The 16,661-nt window shown below is 40.1% G+C and overlaps 1 protein-coding gene across 2 annotated transcripts; it reads left to right on the forward strand.

The window, feature by feature from the left end:
• The first annotated feature begins 1,665 nt into the window (after positions 1 to 1,665).
• LOC100887856 (F-box/WD repeat-containing protein 7) lies at positions 1,666 to 16,096 on the forward strand. 2 transcript variants are annotated; one of them, XM_030972228.1, is made up of 11 exons: positions 1,666 to 1,784; positions 3,065 to 4,129; positions 4,808 to 4,873; positions 6,072 to 6,216; positions 7,012 to 7,166; positions 7,873 to 8,028; positions 8,650 to 8,775; positions 10,845 to 11,023; positions 11,920 to 11,998; positions 13,443 to 13,639; positions 14,479 to 16,096. In XM_030972228.1, the coding sequence occupies exons 2-11, from the start codon at positions 3,086 to 3,088 to the stop codon at positions 14,678 to 14,680; spliced, it is 2,349 nt and encodes a 782-aa protein (XP_030828088.1). In that variant the 5' UTR covers positions 1,666 to 1,784; positions 3,065 to 3,085; the 3' UTR covers positions 14,681 to 16,096. The 2 variants fall into 2 exon arrangements, with proteins under 2 accessions (XP_030828088.1, XP_030828089.1); XM_030972229.1 differs by having other exon boundaries at positions 3,068 to 4,129.
• Positions 16,097 to 16,661: the final 565 nt, after the last annotated feature.

Raw genomic sequence — 16,661 nt, forward strand, 5'->3', positions numbered from 1 at the left:
CAATAAAAAGCCCCTCGGAGAGTACTGAAAGCCGTCGGTACCCCATGCGGGTAACTGTCTTAAAAGCATTTACATGCTTTCTTTATTATACTTATCAGTCAAAACAAACAAACAAGCCAAACAACTACTACTTTACTCACCATCGGTGTTCAAAATCAACTTAAATCCCTACCCCAAAGGCCGCGAAAGTGGGGGAATGTTGTTGGGCCCGGGGTGGGGGATGGGGTGAGGGCAGCCTCAGAGACTTGAAGAAACGCCTACTCTATCTTCCTTTTGTTAAAGAAACTCACTTTTAATCCTTCTTAAAAATGCTGACGAACAGGAATGATCGTATAATTTTGAATTCAATAAAACAATAAAATAACTCATCACTCAATGTGAAACTATTTTCTTGTTATGGAAATGTATGCCAATAGGAAATCGAAACGTTTACACTTGCCATTTTACTAAGACAATGAATAATCGTTTGCCCCTGATTGAATTGAAATTGAAATATTTGACATATCAATAAGCATCCTGAGGATCAAATTCAATTAATACTGTAGATGTGAAAAAATATACCTTTCTCATTCACTGCTTGCTCTACTTTTTAAGACTTTTGATTGTTTTTATTTTATTTTGTTTTGTTTTATTTTGTTTTGTTTTATTATTGAAATGAATGTTTGGTTATCATGTGAGGTTGAAAGTCCAGGGTGGGGGGGGGGGGGGGGGGGGGGGGTGGGAATAGGATAGCCTATACGGGGATAATAGTGGGTTCTTGTCAAATTTGACACTCAGGCCTGGCGCTCCACAAGTATTCTCAGAAAAACACTAGAGCTCTGACAGAGAAAACAAAACAAATAATGGTTTTAATTTTCTTCTTTTTCTTTTGGGATGTCTTCCTCACCCATTTTCTCGCTAAATCCCAAATGCAAAAATATATATCAATTCGCCTTTTTTTCCCTTTCCAAATGGGTACCTTTGGCCTGTTAAAATTACCTTTAGACCTTAGATCAGTGAGTCATGGAAATTATATTAAAATGCAATTAAGGTATAAACCTCTCACCAGGATGATCATCGATAGTTCGATACCCCAACTATAATTATGCGCGGGTATGATTATATATAATCGTACCCGCAATGAAAATTGTAGCGGTATCCCGCTATAATTTTAGATGCTTGATGCGCATTCACGGAGTACTTTGGGGCACCTGGGTACAGTGAAACCTGTCTATAAAGATGCACCCAAGGGAGACAAGAAAAGTGGCAGAAAAGGCAGATGGTAGGTTCCTTTAGTAGGCCTACATCTTAAATGTATCAATTAAATGAGAAACCATTTACAAGAGAAACAAAGCTTGAGGTCTTTGGAGACAGGTGGTCACTAAAGCTGTTTGTGAGTGCCCCCTCCCCCCCCCCCCCCGGATCCTTTCCGCGGGTCCCTTATTCTCTCAATCCATTGTTTCTTGTTATACCAATGCATAAAGTCTTTCAGGTGTGTCATAGTCTAGGCATAGATCTACTCATCCAGCTGGTATGTGTTTACGAAATATTTATACAATTATTGTTTGATGATTCATGGCGATTCCTTGTCCGGTAATTGCCCTCACGCGACCCGCAAAGCGAGCCTAGCTAAATACTGTTCGACGTACATCGCGAATCGCGCGCTACAGCTGGCACATACAAATCGACTAGCTGCACTAGTGAGACTGCTGTACTGCCATCACTCTACGATCAAGTATTGAAGTAATTTACTGCTCAGCAAGCTGCCAGTTAATTTTATCAGCAATTTGTGATGGATAATTGAGGTAAGTTTAACATAGACAAGTGGTGTAAAGCCAAATTCTAATAATCAGACAATTTAGGACGGAAAATGAGCTGAGCGTTGAATTGGGCCTCTCAACGACTGTCGAATGAATGAATGAACAGAATCATCGATGTACAGGTGCATGCACAGTGCTTATGGTACATGTAGCTGTAGTGTAGGGTGAGTGATTGAGTTTGTTACTGTTGTTTGCAGTGTGATCTGTGAGCCAGGCCCCCCCACTCAGAGGTCGGAATGACCGCATGTGTGTTGCCAAAATGTCCGGTAAAGGGGTACTTTTCGTGTGACAAAGTCCGGCCTGAGAATTGTAAAAAAAGGGGTGTAGGGGTCTATTTGACTTTTCACCCGGAGATTTCTTTAAAAAGGGGGTGTTTTTCTTTTTTTTCTCTCATCTCTTTGGGCTCCTGAGAAATTATTCTGAATTTAGGGGGGTACATTGGGCATTTTTCCTGATTTAGGGGGGGTCTCCAAGGCAGGAAAAGCCCGCGAAAGGGGGGTTCGGAAATGTTGGCAGTCCTCAGATAGGGGGTGCTTTCAAAAAGAGGGTACGAGCATATGCGTACCCTAAATAACACTGAGTGGGGGGGCTGGGTCTGTGAGTAAGCCATTGCAGGCGCAGGTTAGGTTGTAATTTTACAGGCTTTGAAATTACTAGAATTGATTGAGCAAAGACTCTCAAAAGGTCTACTCCTAAACTTGGACCTTAGTTTTATAAGAGGAAATGCTCTACATGCAGAGCTACCAAGTATCACGCATTAGGCTTGACATCACACATTTCGAGGGTCTGAAAATGCTCTCACGAACAACGCGCGCACTAGATTTTGAAAAAATGCTATAGCTTATACGTGTGTTATACCCTCGCGCTCGCGCGCCGAATCATGAAAATGTCACGCATTGCCGATCTTTAAACTTGGCGTCTCTGTATATGCTGCAGTCTTCTAGAAGTATGAGTACATGTATGACTCCTTGTTTTTAAATCCACCCCTCACACATAGGGATTTCACAACTTCAGTTAAAATTGATAAATTCCCCTGATTAATCACGGAACAGGAATCTGATCTGCCTAGGACAACATTCTTATTTAATACAAATTAAAAAATAAGGGTAAGAAAATTGGTTCGAATTTGCAGTGTTTCCTATTTTCAGAAAAAAATCCTAAGAGCTAAAAATTATCTTTAGTGAAATCCCCCAATAAACGAGATGCAGATCGTGGCTAAATGACATTTGCTATAACATTTATCTTTATTATCATTTGATTTTCAGCAGTTCCATCTGCAACCCGGTATGGATGGCCGTGATAATTCAAATGTTGGGTCAAGTGACTCAGAAGGAGTTCCTGCCAGGCTTCCCCCAAAGAGAGCAAAGTCAAAGTCCAGAGTCTGGGACAGGGTAGCTCGACTTGCCAGAAGGACCAGAAGCTCGCGGGAAGGAGACAGTGACTTTGCCTCGACGGGAGAAGAAGCAGGAGAGGCTGATCTTCCATCAGAGCAAATGGATCTGAGTGATGGACCTTCCACCAGTTCATACAATGCACCAAATTCAAGGAAACAGCAGCTCTCAGACTGCAGCTCTTCAAGCGAAGGTGACCTTGCAACTTGTAGCAATACAGCCAGGCTGTCAAAGCACAACGGTTACAATCCACCAGACAATAGTGAAGTGGTTTATCAGCACTGTGTCCGTCCAAGCGCCGTCAAGGCCATGTCCAGACCAGCAGAACTGAAGCTTCAGAGTGAACATGTACAATTAAGAAAGAAACGAAATCCAAACTGTTCCATAGCTTGCAAACATTCGGATTGTGCTCTGGAAGTGCAGAGGAATCGCAATGACTTTTGCCACTGTCCGGCTTGCTGCTGCTGTCGTCGTGGGAATGTAGGCATTGGCTCTGGCAGCAGCTGGCCAAGGAATAGGTCTTGTCCTCTGCGCATGAGTCTGAGAATGCCCATCCAGTCGTCAAAAGCTGTCCAGTCTCCGTCCTCATCGCCTCGTAGCAAGAACCTGTGGAAGCGGAACTCTATACAGGGTCCTCTCATGACCAAGTCCGTGTCCCTCCAGAGCGAACGTCCAGGCAGTGCAATGTATGACATGAGGATAGCTAACATGGAGTGTGGGGAGGAAGAGAAAGCTGCATTGAGGGCCAACCGATCGCTTGACATGCTGCACAGTGCTGTCATGCATGATGTCAAGGGATTATCAAGAAGCATTCCATTGTTTTGTGATCGGGATAGGACAATTGATGAACAAAATGGCAATGAACAGAAGAAAAAAGGGAAACCGGTGGATCCATGGAAAGACAAAGTCTCAGGACCAGTTTTCAAGGAAAGATTAGAGGTGGGTATCAAATTTGTTTGGAAAGGAAACATCCTTCTCGGATGTCCAGATTTTGGTTAACTTGTAGACAGTAAGAACATGAGGCATTCATTGAATGAGGATTTCACCAAATTCTTTAAGGAATTAAAGGTGCTACACATAACATGTACATGTACCTACCTTTAAGTTTCCTGTGTCCATCAAAATCTTTTATAAGAATTTAAAAATGGTCTCTAAATCTGATTAAATAAAAATTTATTGAAAATCACAAATTTGGCCGATAATATATCACTAGAAACCAGGAGGCTTACAGACGACAATTGTAGTTTTAGGTCAACTGCGTATTGGACAATAAAAAATGAACACAATTAAAAGCACCTCTCAGGATCTGGGATATTATACAAGCACTTTGCCAGGAAAATGTAGCATTGATATGATGTCGTGTAAGAGGGACCAATTCTGTGTAAGCAGGCAACGTCCTATTAATGAACATATTTTCAGTGCAGCTATTTCTCAATATTAAGAATTTGATTGATTTTAAACATGAACGTACATGTATTTCACACTATTTTAAAAGGGAAATGAAGCTGATGCCGATAATTATAATCCTTTACTTAAAAACCTTCAGGGCAAGGATAAATGATCAATTAAAAAAACCTGAGTACTGAACTTGTAATGCTTCTCTTCCTATTTGTGTAGACAATCCTTGGATGGTTCCGGGAGTTCAATGATCAGCAAAAAAATATGATAATGAAGAGGCTCGTGGTAAGAAAACTTTTATTCATTTTTTTCCCTCCAAAATAAATTGATGTTTCTGCTCCAAGCCCCCAGTGAAGACCTACATAGTACAGTGCGTCCCAGAAAAAAGAAACTGAGAATTATCAATGTTTTTTATCATTACTTAATCAAAATTATAATGAATAAATGACACATAGTAAAGCTTAGATCCTCCTCTTTCATTTGATGCAACTAACATGATGCATATTTCACGCATTAGTGATTAAAATCAATTTGAAGATAGGGTACCAAAAAGTCATTTGGCAGACGGTATCTGTATATTAAAGAGAAAATTGTATTTCTAGAAAGTTCATTTTCTACCCTTTCATTATGACACCTCAATCAGGAAAAATGAGCTAGGTATAACAAAGTTCTGTTTGTTTAAAGTAATGCTTGCATTTCCCTAATTTCATTAAACAAATTTGTTTTCACTTGCTGTCTGCCCTAGCAAGAAACAGAATTGACTCCTTTTTGTTAACGATCAGCCATAGACAAAAGACTTCATGCATGGCTGATTGTTCAAGTAAAAGGAGTTAAGTCGGTCGTGAATTCTGTTTGTTGCCACGGCAGGCAGCGAGTGAAAGCAAATTAAGGAGTTGTTTAATTTTATTGTTGTTCCCTACATACCGGTATTTGTTTTGTTTTTGGAAGTGTGCTCTTATAAAGAATAAAAACCCTTTGCTTCTGTACCAAAGGGGGTGTTTGCTTAAACATGTTGCTTGTCAATTTCAGTTGATTTTCTAGTAACGAAAATGGTATTTTTATATACAGTGTACAGTGTATATACTGACCCATCTGGCAATTTTGGTTGTTCCAGGATGTTGTGGTTTTGTAGCACCCCAAGTACTGGGAACTGACCCCCCCCCCCCCCCCCCCCCTCTAAAAAAATAAAAAAATAAAAATAAAATAAATAATTTGTGTGTCTTGTACATTTCAACCAGGTGTCCTTTAAATACATTAGGGACTTTTAGATTTACACGATGAGAACGTGGACCACCACGTGTGACATCCTTTTAAGGTAATGTGACGTCCTTTTAAGGCACTGGCGGCCCGGCCCAGTGCCTTAACACAATGTCACACGAGGCAGTCCACGCTCTCGTCGTGCAAAGCTAAAAGTCCCTAATATTTCCAGTGATAAAAATTACCCGGTATGACATTTCCATCTTTTGTATTGAAACCATGACAGGAGGAGTGTGATTTACCTCAGATGCACATGTTATCTGTTACTATGGAACCCATCCTACATGAACACTGCCCTCATAACTGCCAAGATTTGTTGTCATGGTTACCAAATCAACTCTCGACGAAGATCCTGAATTACCTTGATCCAGGTATGACTTGTACAAAATATATTTGTGAAGAGCAATCGATGGAAGCATATCAACTGCAAGATTATGTGTAGATTTAGCAAGAGCGTTTAAAAAAACAAGACTCATGCTGTTGAAAACAGTTTTTACATACAGTCTGTTGAAAACAGTTTTTACATACAGTCTGTCATTTGTTATTTGCAATTTATTTGGTAATTAACTATATGTTTGCTACTTCAGTAGCAATATGAAATTGGCTGAATACCGAAAGTTGTTTCATTGTATGTACATTTGATATGATAAAGAAATATAATTTTTGATAATGCTTATGCATACATGCAGAGGGAACACTATTCAAATATCTGTCTATCTGTGAAAACAAAATACTTTTAGGCTCCATTTATGCCAACACAGTGTTCAATGCAAGACCTTACACTTTTCCAAGTTTCAGAGCATTTATCTTCCACATTCATGAATGTTTATAACTGCCTTATCAGTGCAGAAGGAACTTAGAGGTCCCAAATAGCTTGAGGTAATGCATAATCTGTGAACCTGTGTGACTGAAAAGGAAAGAGTTCACAGGACCTCATTTTTCACTTTGCTATCCTAAGAGTGAGATTTCTTCTTAGAAATTTCAGGTATTTTATCATTTATTGTACCACAGTCGCACACCTTAAAACAGTTTTTCCAGAGCTATTTTTGAATTTTTCCAGAGCTAAATTTTTCTCTGCCTTTCTGAAAGATATGATGAGAGTAATGCTAGTTACCTGGAAGTCTACATCCTAATGAGACTACAATACTGTATGCTTGTATTCTCAGTGAGCCTATGTCGGTGTGCTGGAGTGAATCGGGCGTGGAAAGCTCTTGCTGAGGAGTCGTATCTGTGGAGCAATCTCTGTCTTCAACAAAAATGGCGTCTAACCCAAGTAGAAGAACACAAGCAGATGATCAACCATATGGGATCCAGTATACAGGTATTCATAACTCCCAACAAAATCTTCTAAGTTCTTGGATGTTTTATTATACATGATAATTTATTTCTTTGTATCTTTTGCATTTTGCCATGACACTTAGAAAACAAGTTTATGTGTGTTTGTAGGTGAGTTCCAATGAACATACATATATTCTAGATAGGGAAATAAAGGGGGACGTAAAACTGCAGATTTTTAAGAAAGGATGTCATCTAGTATAATAACAATCATCTTTCATCTTCTGTGATCTACATGTATAATTTGCTACATGTGGTAGGCTACCTAAGTCCAAATCAAGGAAAGAGGTAATTAACCCCTTTTACGCGACATATTTTTGGCCTTAAATTTTAACTTTCCGGTGTCATGTAATTGTTGCATGTTTGATGTTATGTGTAATGGGTAAAGTATTACTGTAACATGAAATGATTAACATGAAAATAAGCATTAATATATGGATAATTGTCATAGGGCCCTCTCAGTCATATAAGGATAAGCATTCTGATCATATCATATTTTTTTTCTCTCCCTCTCTCTCTCTTTTTCTCTTACTCTCCCTCTAACTTCCTCCCTTTGTATCCCCTTTATATCCATCCCTCTCTTCTGTCTGTCTTTATCTGTCCATCTCTTTGGTTCTCTCTCTCTATTTTTCCATCTGTTTGTCTGTCTGTCTGTTTGTCTGTTCATCTGTACGTTTGCCTGTATTCCCCAGTGGAAACAAGTGTTTGCCGAGCGTTACAGGTTACGGAGGAACTGGTTGAAAGGTTTCTGTACTGTAAGAACCTTTGAAGGTCACACCCAAGGAATCTCCTGTGTCCAGTTTGATGACACCAGGATAGTGAGCGGTTCATCAGACAAGACGATTAAGGTATGAACATGTTGTACCAGAGCCTAGAGGTTTTTTTTGTAAAAGAAAAATGTGAGACGGTATTGTCTATGTGTAGCCAGAAGGGAGGTAAGTTGTACACTTTTAAACAGAGGAACTGGTTGAAAGGTTTCTGTACTGTAAGAACGTTTGAAGGTCACATGCAGGGAATCTCCTGTGACAAGTTTGATGATACAAGGATAGTCAGCAGCTCATTAGACAGGACTTGTACGTTCATTCATTGTGGTTTTGTACCCAATACTTATGTGGAATCTTTAGTTTTCTGAAAAAGCAGTACATCAGAAAATATTGTCTGCTGTCATGTAGAGTAGGTAAAAATATGCACAGTTCAGATTTCCAATAGATGATAATCATTGAAGGAGATGCAATGGCTCGATGGTAGATCAGTGGTCTCGTTACGGAGAGGTCTGGGGTTCGAAACCAAGTCAATGTGCTAGTGCCCTTTGGTAAGGCATTAATAATCAAGCCCATCGGAGAGCCGTTGGTACCCTGGTTGCTACAAGCATACACATGCTTTTTTAGCAGTCAGGGGAAAAAAACCCATAATAGCCATTTGTTTGTTGGTCAGCCATGTGGTATTCATATTTTTTTTTTATTCACTAGGTGTGGAATATCCGAACGAACTCTCCTTGGTCCGTCCAGACCCTTGTTGGTCACTCAGGTACCGTCCGATGTCTCCACCTAGAAGGAAACCGGCTCGTCAGTGGCTCCACAGACACCACTATAAAGGTAAAAACATGTATCTACACTCACACACTTTAATAACAACAACAAGAAAAAACGGCAACAATTGAGAGTTGCAACACAGATATGTTCCTTCAGGACTAGGTATTGTTGGTATGAAATCTTAGTCGCAAAGTTTAATAATATTTCTAGAGATCAGATACCAAAATTACATGAATGAAGATCAATTATTGCACATTGGCAGATCTACAATTCTTCAACCTTTGACTAGAGGGGAGGGTGGGGGGACTTGGAGAAAAGGGACAGGTTCAAACAATAAAGTTTAAGCAGATGTGTTTGGCCGATGTGCCAATAGACCTGTTTACTAACATATTCAAATTAATGGAAGTTTCTATCGTGGGGACCTAGTGACAAGTTATTCCATTAACCTGTTATTAATGAATGAACTACAATACTTGGAATCCAGTCTGCATACATTACTAATACTTGTTGCTATGTTGGGCAAACCTCTGTTTGAACATATGCATTAAATTTGAATATGTTAGTAAACCAGTCTATTCCATTTGGATTTTGTAAGGCTAGTTCAAGCAATGTAATCCAGAGGCACCGGTGCCTGGAAGAGCACTGGCATGGCACCGTGAGCGAAAGTGTCTCCCAGCTCAGTCATACACAGCGTGTTGACTCACCACTCAGAAACTAGAACCACAGCTGCCTCCGTCTGGATTTCTGTTTGGACTCTGAGGAAGATTTGTCTGTCATCTCATTCATCATTGTTCTATCGCGCATTCATCAGCTTCTGTCAATAAACGAAGCGAACTTAGACGCCCAAATGGCATGTTATTTGATGATACCGCTGTGCCCCAATACGTCTACAGCCTGATCTCATATCAGAGAGAGTGTGAGCACAACTAATTAGCTCTATTGAATATCATTGTGTAAACAAGTCTACCCATCAGACGCACATCGCTCCGCCCTTGCCGGACGATGTCGATGAGAAAACCTGCCAGTTCCAGCGACTCGTCATCAAGCTATGGCGTCAGCAAAGACTCAGCATGACTACACGCTATCCAGGATTGGGAACCCGACCAGATGCAGCTGACTTTCAATATCCCCCAGGCCTCAACCATCGTAACGAAGTGTGGTAACAACAGTGTGCGTTACCAGCACCGGCCACAAGATGGACAGGTTCACCGTCATGCTGGGCTGCACGGCGGATGGCAGAAAGATTCCACTTTACATCGTCTTCAAGCGGAAGACCCTACCAAATGACAAGTTCCTGCCAGGCATCAACATGAGGGTCCAACCAAAGGGCTGGATGACCGAGGTACTCGCCATCGATTGTCTCCATACGATGTTTGAGAGACGGGTCGGCAGTCTTTCTAGTCGGAGGAGTATGCTTGTGATCGACGCTTTCCAGTGCCACAAGACCCAAAATACCAAGTCAGCCCTTAAGCGGAGCAATACAGACCTTACTGTATGATATCTGGTGGCCTGACATCGATTTTTGCAGCCGCTTAACGCCGATTTTGCAGCCGCTTAACACCAAATTTGCAGCCACTTAACGCCAGGATCAACAAGCCGTTCAAGGACGGGATGCGGTGAGCCTGGAGCGAGTGGATGATAGAGGGGGAGAAGACCTACACCAAGGGAGACCAGATGAGGAAGGTGCATCTCCCGCCCATCTGCTCCTAGATCACAAAAAAACTGCCGCTTATTACTGAGCAGTGTTATCTCTTGGCGTAAATAAGGTTTATCGTAGCAAGGGCTGTGCAGTATGGCTACCATCCAACATTCGCTGAGAAAGACAAAAAAGTATGGAGTATTCTCAAATTTTTAATGAAAATGATCACCAAAATAGGCACGGTAATTACTTTTACACATTTTGTTTTTCCTCGGCTGTGTCTAAAAAAAAATGGATGCGTCTTTTAATATACACAGGTGCGTCTAATAGACAGAGATTTATGGTAATTTTGAAGCTTTTGGTATGTCTATTCCATGGAAAATACAGTGTGGCACAGAGAGATATTTTTTTGTGGCATATAAAGAGTTAACATGGATTAGGATTCATGCCTGAAACACTAAAGATTTCTCTTTCCTTCTTCACCATTATACAGGTCTGGGATTTATCTATGCAGGGCAGTTGGTCAAGTATTGCATGCCGAGTGACGATGACTGGACATCATGACATGGTCAGATGTATTCAGGTGGACGATGATAAGGTGGTCAGTGGCTCGTATGATCGAACCCTCAAGGTCTGGGACATCCGCACCGGTCAGTGTAGATTGACCCTTAGGTGAGGCCAGGATCAAAATTGGCAATTTTACATTTGCTCCCACAACTACTTGGGGATCTCCTTCATAAATTTTGGATTGGATTTCCATTAAACTTAAAACTTTGTTTTGATGTAGGATTAGGGTTAGGTTTCGTGTTGGGTCTGGGGTGGAAGTCAGGTATTTGATTAGTGTTGTGATTAGGTGTAACACAATGCAGTATTGAGTTCTAGAATAGACATGAATCTCCTTAGCTGTTTTTTTTTTGCAGTAAATCTTGATGGAAAGAAAAAGAAATTTCTGCTCAGTTACTCTAGTTTACCTCTGTGGTGCATACTTAAAGGCATCGTTTAACAATGTTTAATCTGAGATACACGGCCCTGCGTGTTTTCAGTATCTGTGACATGGTGTAATATCTAAGCCCTAAAACAATTGCGCTTCAAAATGATCTTGAAGTGCCTCAAACAAGTAAAAATCTTTGAGTGACTGGTTTTACCATACTCCTTTTCCCCAATAGGCTGTAGTGTTATAGAAACCGCTTGGCAAACGCTTTTTAAAATTTGTAATTCCAATCATAAATATCTTGATAATCAGACAGGCGATCGGCTTGTAAAAGTATTGGGGTTCCTGACTGACCTAAAGGTTTATAATTATCATTGCAGCATGAGCTTAATCCAGGATTTTGTTTCAGAATCTGAGACAAAGTTACCTGATCCCTCTAAGGCCTTCCTTGAGTACCCACTGTTAAGACCTGGGTTGAGAGAGGTAACTGCACATAAACTACCAAGTTTTAGGATGTAAGCATGTGAAAAAGTTTCTAATCATCAACCTTTTGATGAGAGGCGGAAAGAATGAACCAGTCTACCATGGCTCCCATTTAATACCGTCTATTGTACCATTTTACTTTGCCAATTTGCAGTGGTCATCTCGGCGCTGTGATCTGTCTTCAATTTGACGACTTAAAAATTATATCAGGGTCTGCCGACAAAACTATCAAGGTAAGATCACATACCCGGTAATGGCATATGAATAGACAAATTAACCAATAGTTTATCGCTCACGATGCAAGTACTTCTCTCCATTTAATTATGAATGATGTTACACGACTTATGATGTTTGTTCTATTTTCGTTTTTCTTGAATTTTTAAACCACAGTCGTCTATGTACCCTGATTATCATCTGGTGATTGTTAAATTTTAACATGTGCAAAGTTTTGTATTATACCATGAATATATGAATGAATGAATAAATATGGATTTAAATTTTTGTTGACACCCCTACTGTAGTCACTAGTGATTGATTATAATGTTTCCCAAAATGAGCAGATGCATGCCAGACATAGCACCGTCATGGAGGCTACCCCATGTTTTTTTGAATGATATCACCTACAGTAGCAGTCAAAGAATATAATGCTTGTGTCGTTGTCTGCACATTCAATGTCTTAGCCCATAGGCATTTCAATGTGTCCTATCATTCTACGTGCCAGAGGGATGCGTACGTGCGCCTTTGCTGTGTGTTATCTACTGAACCGTGCAATGGTAGGAAGAAATAATGCATGGTTACGTGGTGCCATGTAACCAATAGACCAGTTCACGATTAGCACATGTCCCGAATGACCCCGAATATACACAGATGTTCAAAATATGAAGAGGTCCCACTTTGTACATTATGAAATAATCACTCCTATAACGATGGAGGTGCTACATATAAAGCATTTGTTTCCCTTTTCAAAGAATACTCCCAGCTGTGTATCATGGAGTGCACTTCATGTGCCAGGCGCGGATCCAGGATTTCTTAGGGGAGGGGGCCCAACTTTTTTTTTTTTTTTTGCTCCCGAAAATATGAAAATCGTGCCGGCCGAAAAGTCGCTCAGTGGGGGGGGGGGGGGGGGGGGGGGGGGGGGGGGGGGGTAAGCGGACATTTTTTTTTTTTTTTTTTTTGGAGTCCAAAAAAAATCGCAACGACTCAGCCAGCCGAAAAGTCGCTCAGTAGGGGGGGGGGGGGGGGGGGTAGTGAGCACAATTTTTTTTTTTTGGTCCTCGAAAATTTTAAAATTTGCACCCCCCCCCCCCCCCCTTGAGCGCCAGGGGGGGGCCAACCCCCCCAAAAAGGTAAAAATCGCGTGATTTTGCATGATTTTTTTCTCAAGAGGGGGGGGGGGGCCGGGCCCCCCCCCCCCCCCCTGGATCCGCCACTGTCATGTGCATAAATGAATAATGATTACATAACTTCCAGGAGCACGTATCCAGTAGTTCATCTCTGTGTATTTCACAATTTGGTCTGCAGTGACCTTTATCTGATCATGCTCAGACTGCAACTATGGAATGGCTTATTATGTTGCATACTGTATATTCTTAACCTGTCTAATAATAACATGTAGTAGTATAATTCCATTGTAGTCTGTATTGACCTGAATTTCTCTCATTCTGCATTTCTTTATAGATATGGAGTTTATCTAGTGGATTATGCATGCGCACCCTGATGGGTCACCAGAACTCGGTCACATGTCTCCAGTTTGATGCCAGTAAGATCATCAGCGGCTCGCTGGACAGTAACCTCAAGTTCTGGGATCTCAAGACCGGAGAGTGCACAAGCACGATTGACTGGGTGAATGCAGAGGGTCATACAGGGGTCGTGAGGTAAGAACACCGGTTATAACAGTGAAACCTGTATATAAAGGCCACTCAGTGGAGAGAAGACAAGAGGTCTTTATAGGCAGGTGGTCTTTATGTACAGGTTTCTTAGTACATATTTCAAGGAGAAACCATTTTCAAGGGAAACAAAAAATGTGGTCTTTATTGAAATATAGTCTTTCTATACAGGTGGTCACTAAAGCCGGTTTGACTGTAGTTATGGGTAGGGGATTAAAAAGGACACGTGCCTGGTCAGACCTCACTGAAAAAGGATAAACTATGTGCATTTTTAATGTCCTGATAACTATAATATTCAAAGTGGCCGGACTTCACAGGAGATTTAGGCAAGTATAAATTGTTGGTTTTGTAGTGATATGACTAAAGGTGTACACATATTCAAATCAACCACTTGTGGAAGCCATGACCTAAACAATGGTAAACACTTCAATGAGCATGCATGGGCATGAATATATGAATAAAAGTACATGGACAGTGTATGCAGAGAAGGTATGCTGGTCATGTTGGTAGAGAGACACATGTTTTGGTGGGCTCTGAGAAAGGAGGTACTTATACACAAAAGACTCCATGTTGGATTTGGGTGTGTCTCTTACAGGACCTACAGTTCGTGGATATTAAAAGAGACATAAAATAGGTGTTAAAGTCTGAACCATAAAGATGGAACAAAATGGAATCCTTGAAATTGAATCCTGCGTCCTTATTGCTTGACTCGTTACAGTTTTATCAATCAAATATTATGGACGCTGCTTCCGATCCTGCCACGGATCTTTGTTTTTTTATGAAATGCTTGAAACCCTTCTTTCTATCTTCTCCTCGATCAACATCAGGTGTCTGCAAGCGGACAGCTGGAGGATAGTGAGTGCAGCGGACGACCGAACCCTCAAGGTCTGGAACATCGACACCAGGGAAAGAATCGTCACGCTTCGTCACCATTCCGACGGAGTCACTTGTCTGCAGTTCAACAACAGCAAAATCGTCTCGGGATCGTACGACAAGACGGTCAAGCTGTGGGATTTTAGCGCGGTATGATATAGACGCTTGAGGTCCATCTGAGCTATCATTCATTACTCTTCCCCATTTATTCATTCGTATACTTGTGTGCGTGTTGTATTATGATTGTGTATGTTAGTGTGAAAGTATGTATGACATATATATATACCATAGTCTGTGGATACATTTTTATAACTACGTTAGTGCTGTATACCGAAAGAATACAAGTTGAAGGTCACAGAGAGTTAAAAAAGCTAGAACTATTTATGGATTATGGCTCTGTAGATGAAGTATTTTTACCCCATTTCAAATGTTCATTCATTGTGCATGCATCAGATTATGCTGAAACTCGTATTTACATGCAAGGAAAAAAAATTTGTGTTCATAGTTGCCATGGAAATGTATGTCACTGTCATTGTTGATGCCCTGCCCTGCTTGACAATCGCTCTTGTACCTGCCCCCCTGTGGAAGATCGCTAGAGCACTGGGAATTCTACAAATGTGCTGGGTAATTAGTTTCTTTCTGATTTATACTGTCACAATGGCCTCAAACACAACTCATTGTTAATCACATGCCAGTGCACTCTATGTACATGTATTTATGCCTCTTTGTATAAAAGAAATCCCGCATGCACAAGCAAGTTGGCAGTTGTTATGCAAAGGGGGTCCCGTTAGTGGTTTTTGTTGTAACAGAAAATTCTAAAAAGAAGTGTAAAAAAATGTAGAATATAAATGATATTATCAATTTTAAGTTGTTTTTTTTTTTCCAAAGAAGAGTATGATATGGATTAGTTTCTAGCGGCTGAATGCAACTGAAATATATGACCAAGCTGAAGCTGAATTTATGGTCGTTTTGCATGTTGTCTGAGTGGAGAGTATCCCTTTGTCTTGTTCAGTGACAGTTGGTAAATAGGATGTGAAACCCCTTATTCTTAATAGAAAAAATGAATTATGTGAAGATAATGTTTCTGAGATCTATAAAGGAACCCACATCCTTCAGAAATGGATTCTTTATACGTATTAAAATAGCTATGAAGTTATCTACATCTAATCATGAAGAATATTAAGTAAGTCTAGTTGTCTTAGCGTGTCCAACACATTACCAAGTGTCATGGATCTGGTAATATTTAAAGATAAAGTTGAGTTGAACAATCACATTTTTAAAATAAACTGTGGAAACGATTGGAACAGTTTGATCATGTAGCTGGAATGTATTGGTGTATACTGTGAGGTTTTAGGATCATCAAAAATGATAAGGAATTAGCCCAGTATTGCTAAAAGTCACATTCGCCGTACACAGAAATGTGTATATGGGTCTACAAAAACAAGTGGCATTAATAAGTGGTCCACAACCTTTAGACGTTACATTTTGTAGTTGGATTGAATCATGAACCCTAAGTAGTTCAGAGTTTTCTAAAGGTCAAAATGATTCAGCTTTCCCACTGCGAATTGGCAACAAAAAAAAAAAAAAATCAATATCTCATAGTTAAAACAAAGAAAAGAATGTGTACTTAAATAAAAATGTGAGTGAAAAGTACAATACAATACAAAATAAACAAATTGCCAATTTTCAAACAAAAACAGTGATTATAAATTTAACTCTGCACTGCCAATTTAGAGACTTCAATGAAGATGTGTTTTGAAATTGCTCCTAATCAGGGATGGCACAGTGTACTGCAACAGAATTAACTTAAATTTTATAATGAAATAACATTTGAACATGTACATTTTTAATTATGAGATTTCTTCTTGATCAAAAGATAAAAAATAAAACAATACTAAACAAGGTGAAACTTGACTGCTATGGGTTAACATGTGCCCCTTTGTATCACTGAACTCTACAATACATAGTGTAAATTTTATAATGATACACCAATTTAACATTTGTAATTCAGAGATTTCTGGATCTAAAGATAAAATAAAACAATACTAAACGAGGTGAAACTGAACTGCTATGGGTTATCATGTGCCCCTTTGTATCACTGAACTCTACAAGACGTAGTGTAGATAGAGTTCAGTGC

This window comes from Strongylocentrotus purpuratus, unplaced genomic scaffold (assembly GCF_000002235.5).
Source record: "Strongylocentrotus purpuratus isolate Spur 01 unplaced genomic scaffold, Spur_5.0 spur5_scaffold_6, whole genome shotgun sequence".
NCBI classification, from domain to species: domain Eukaryota; kingdom Metazoa; phylum Echinodermata; class Echinoidea; order Camarodonta; family Strongylocentrotidae; genus Strongylocentrotus; species Strongylocentrotus purpuratus.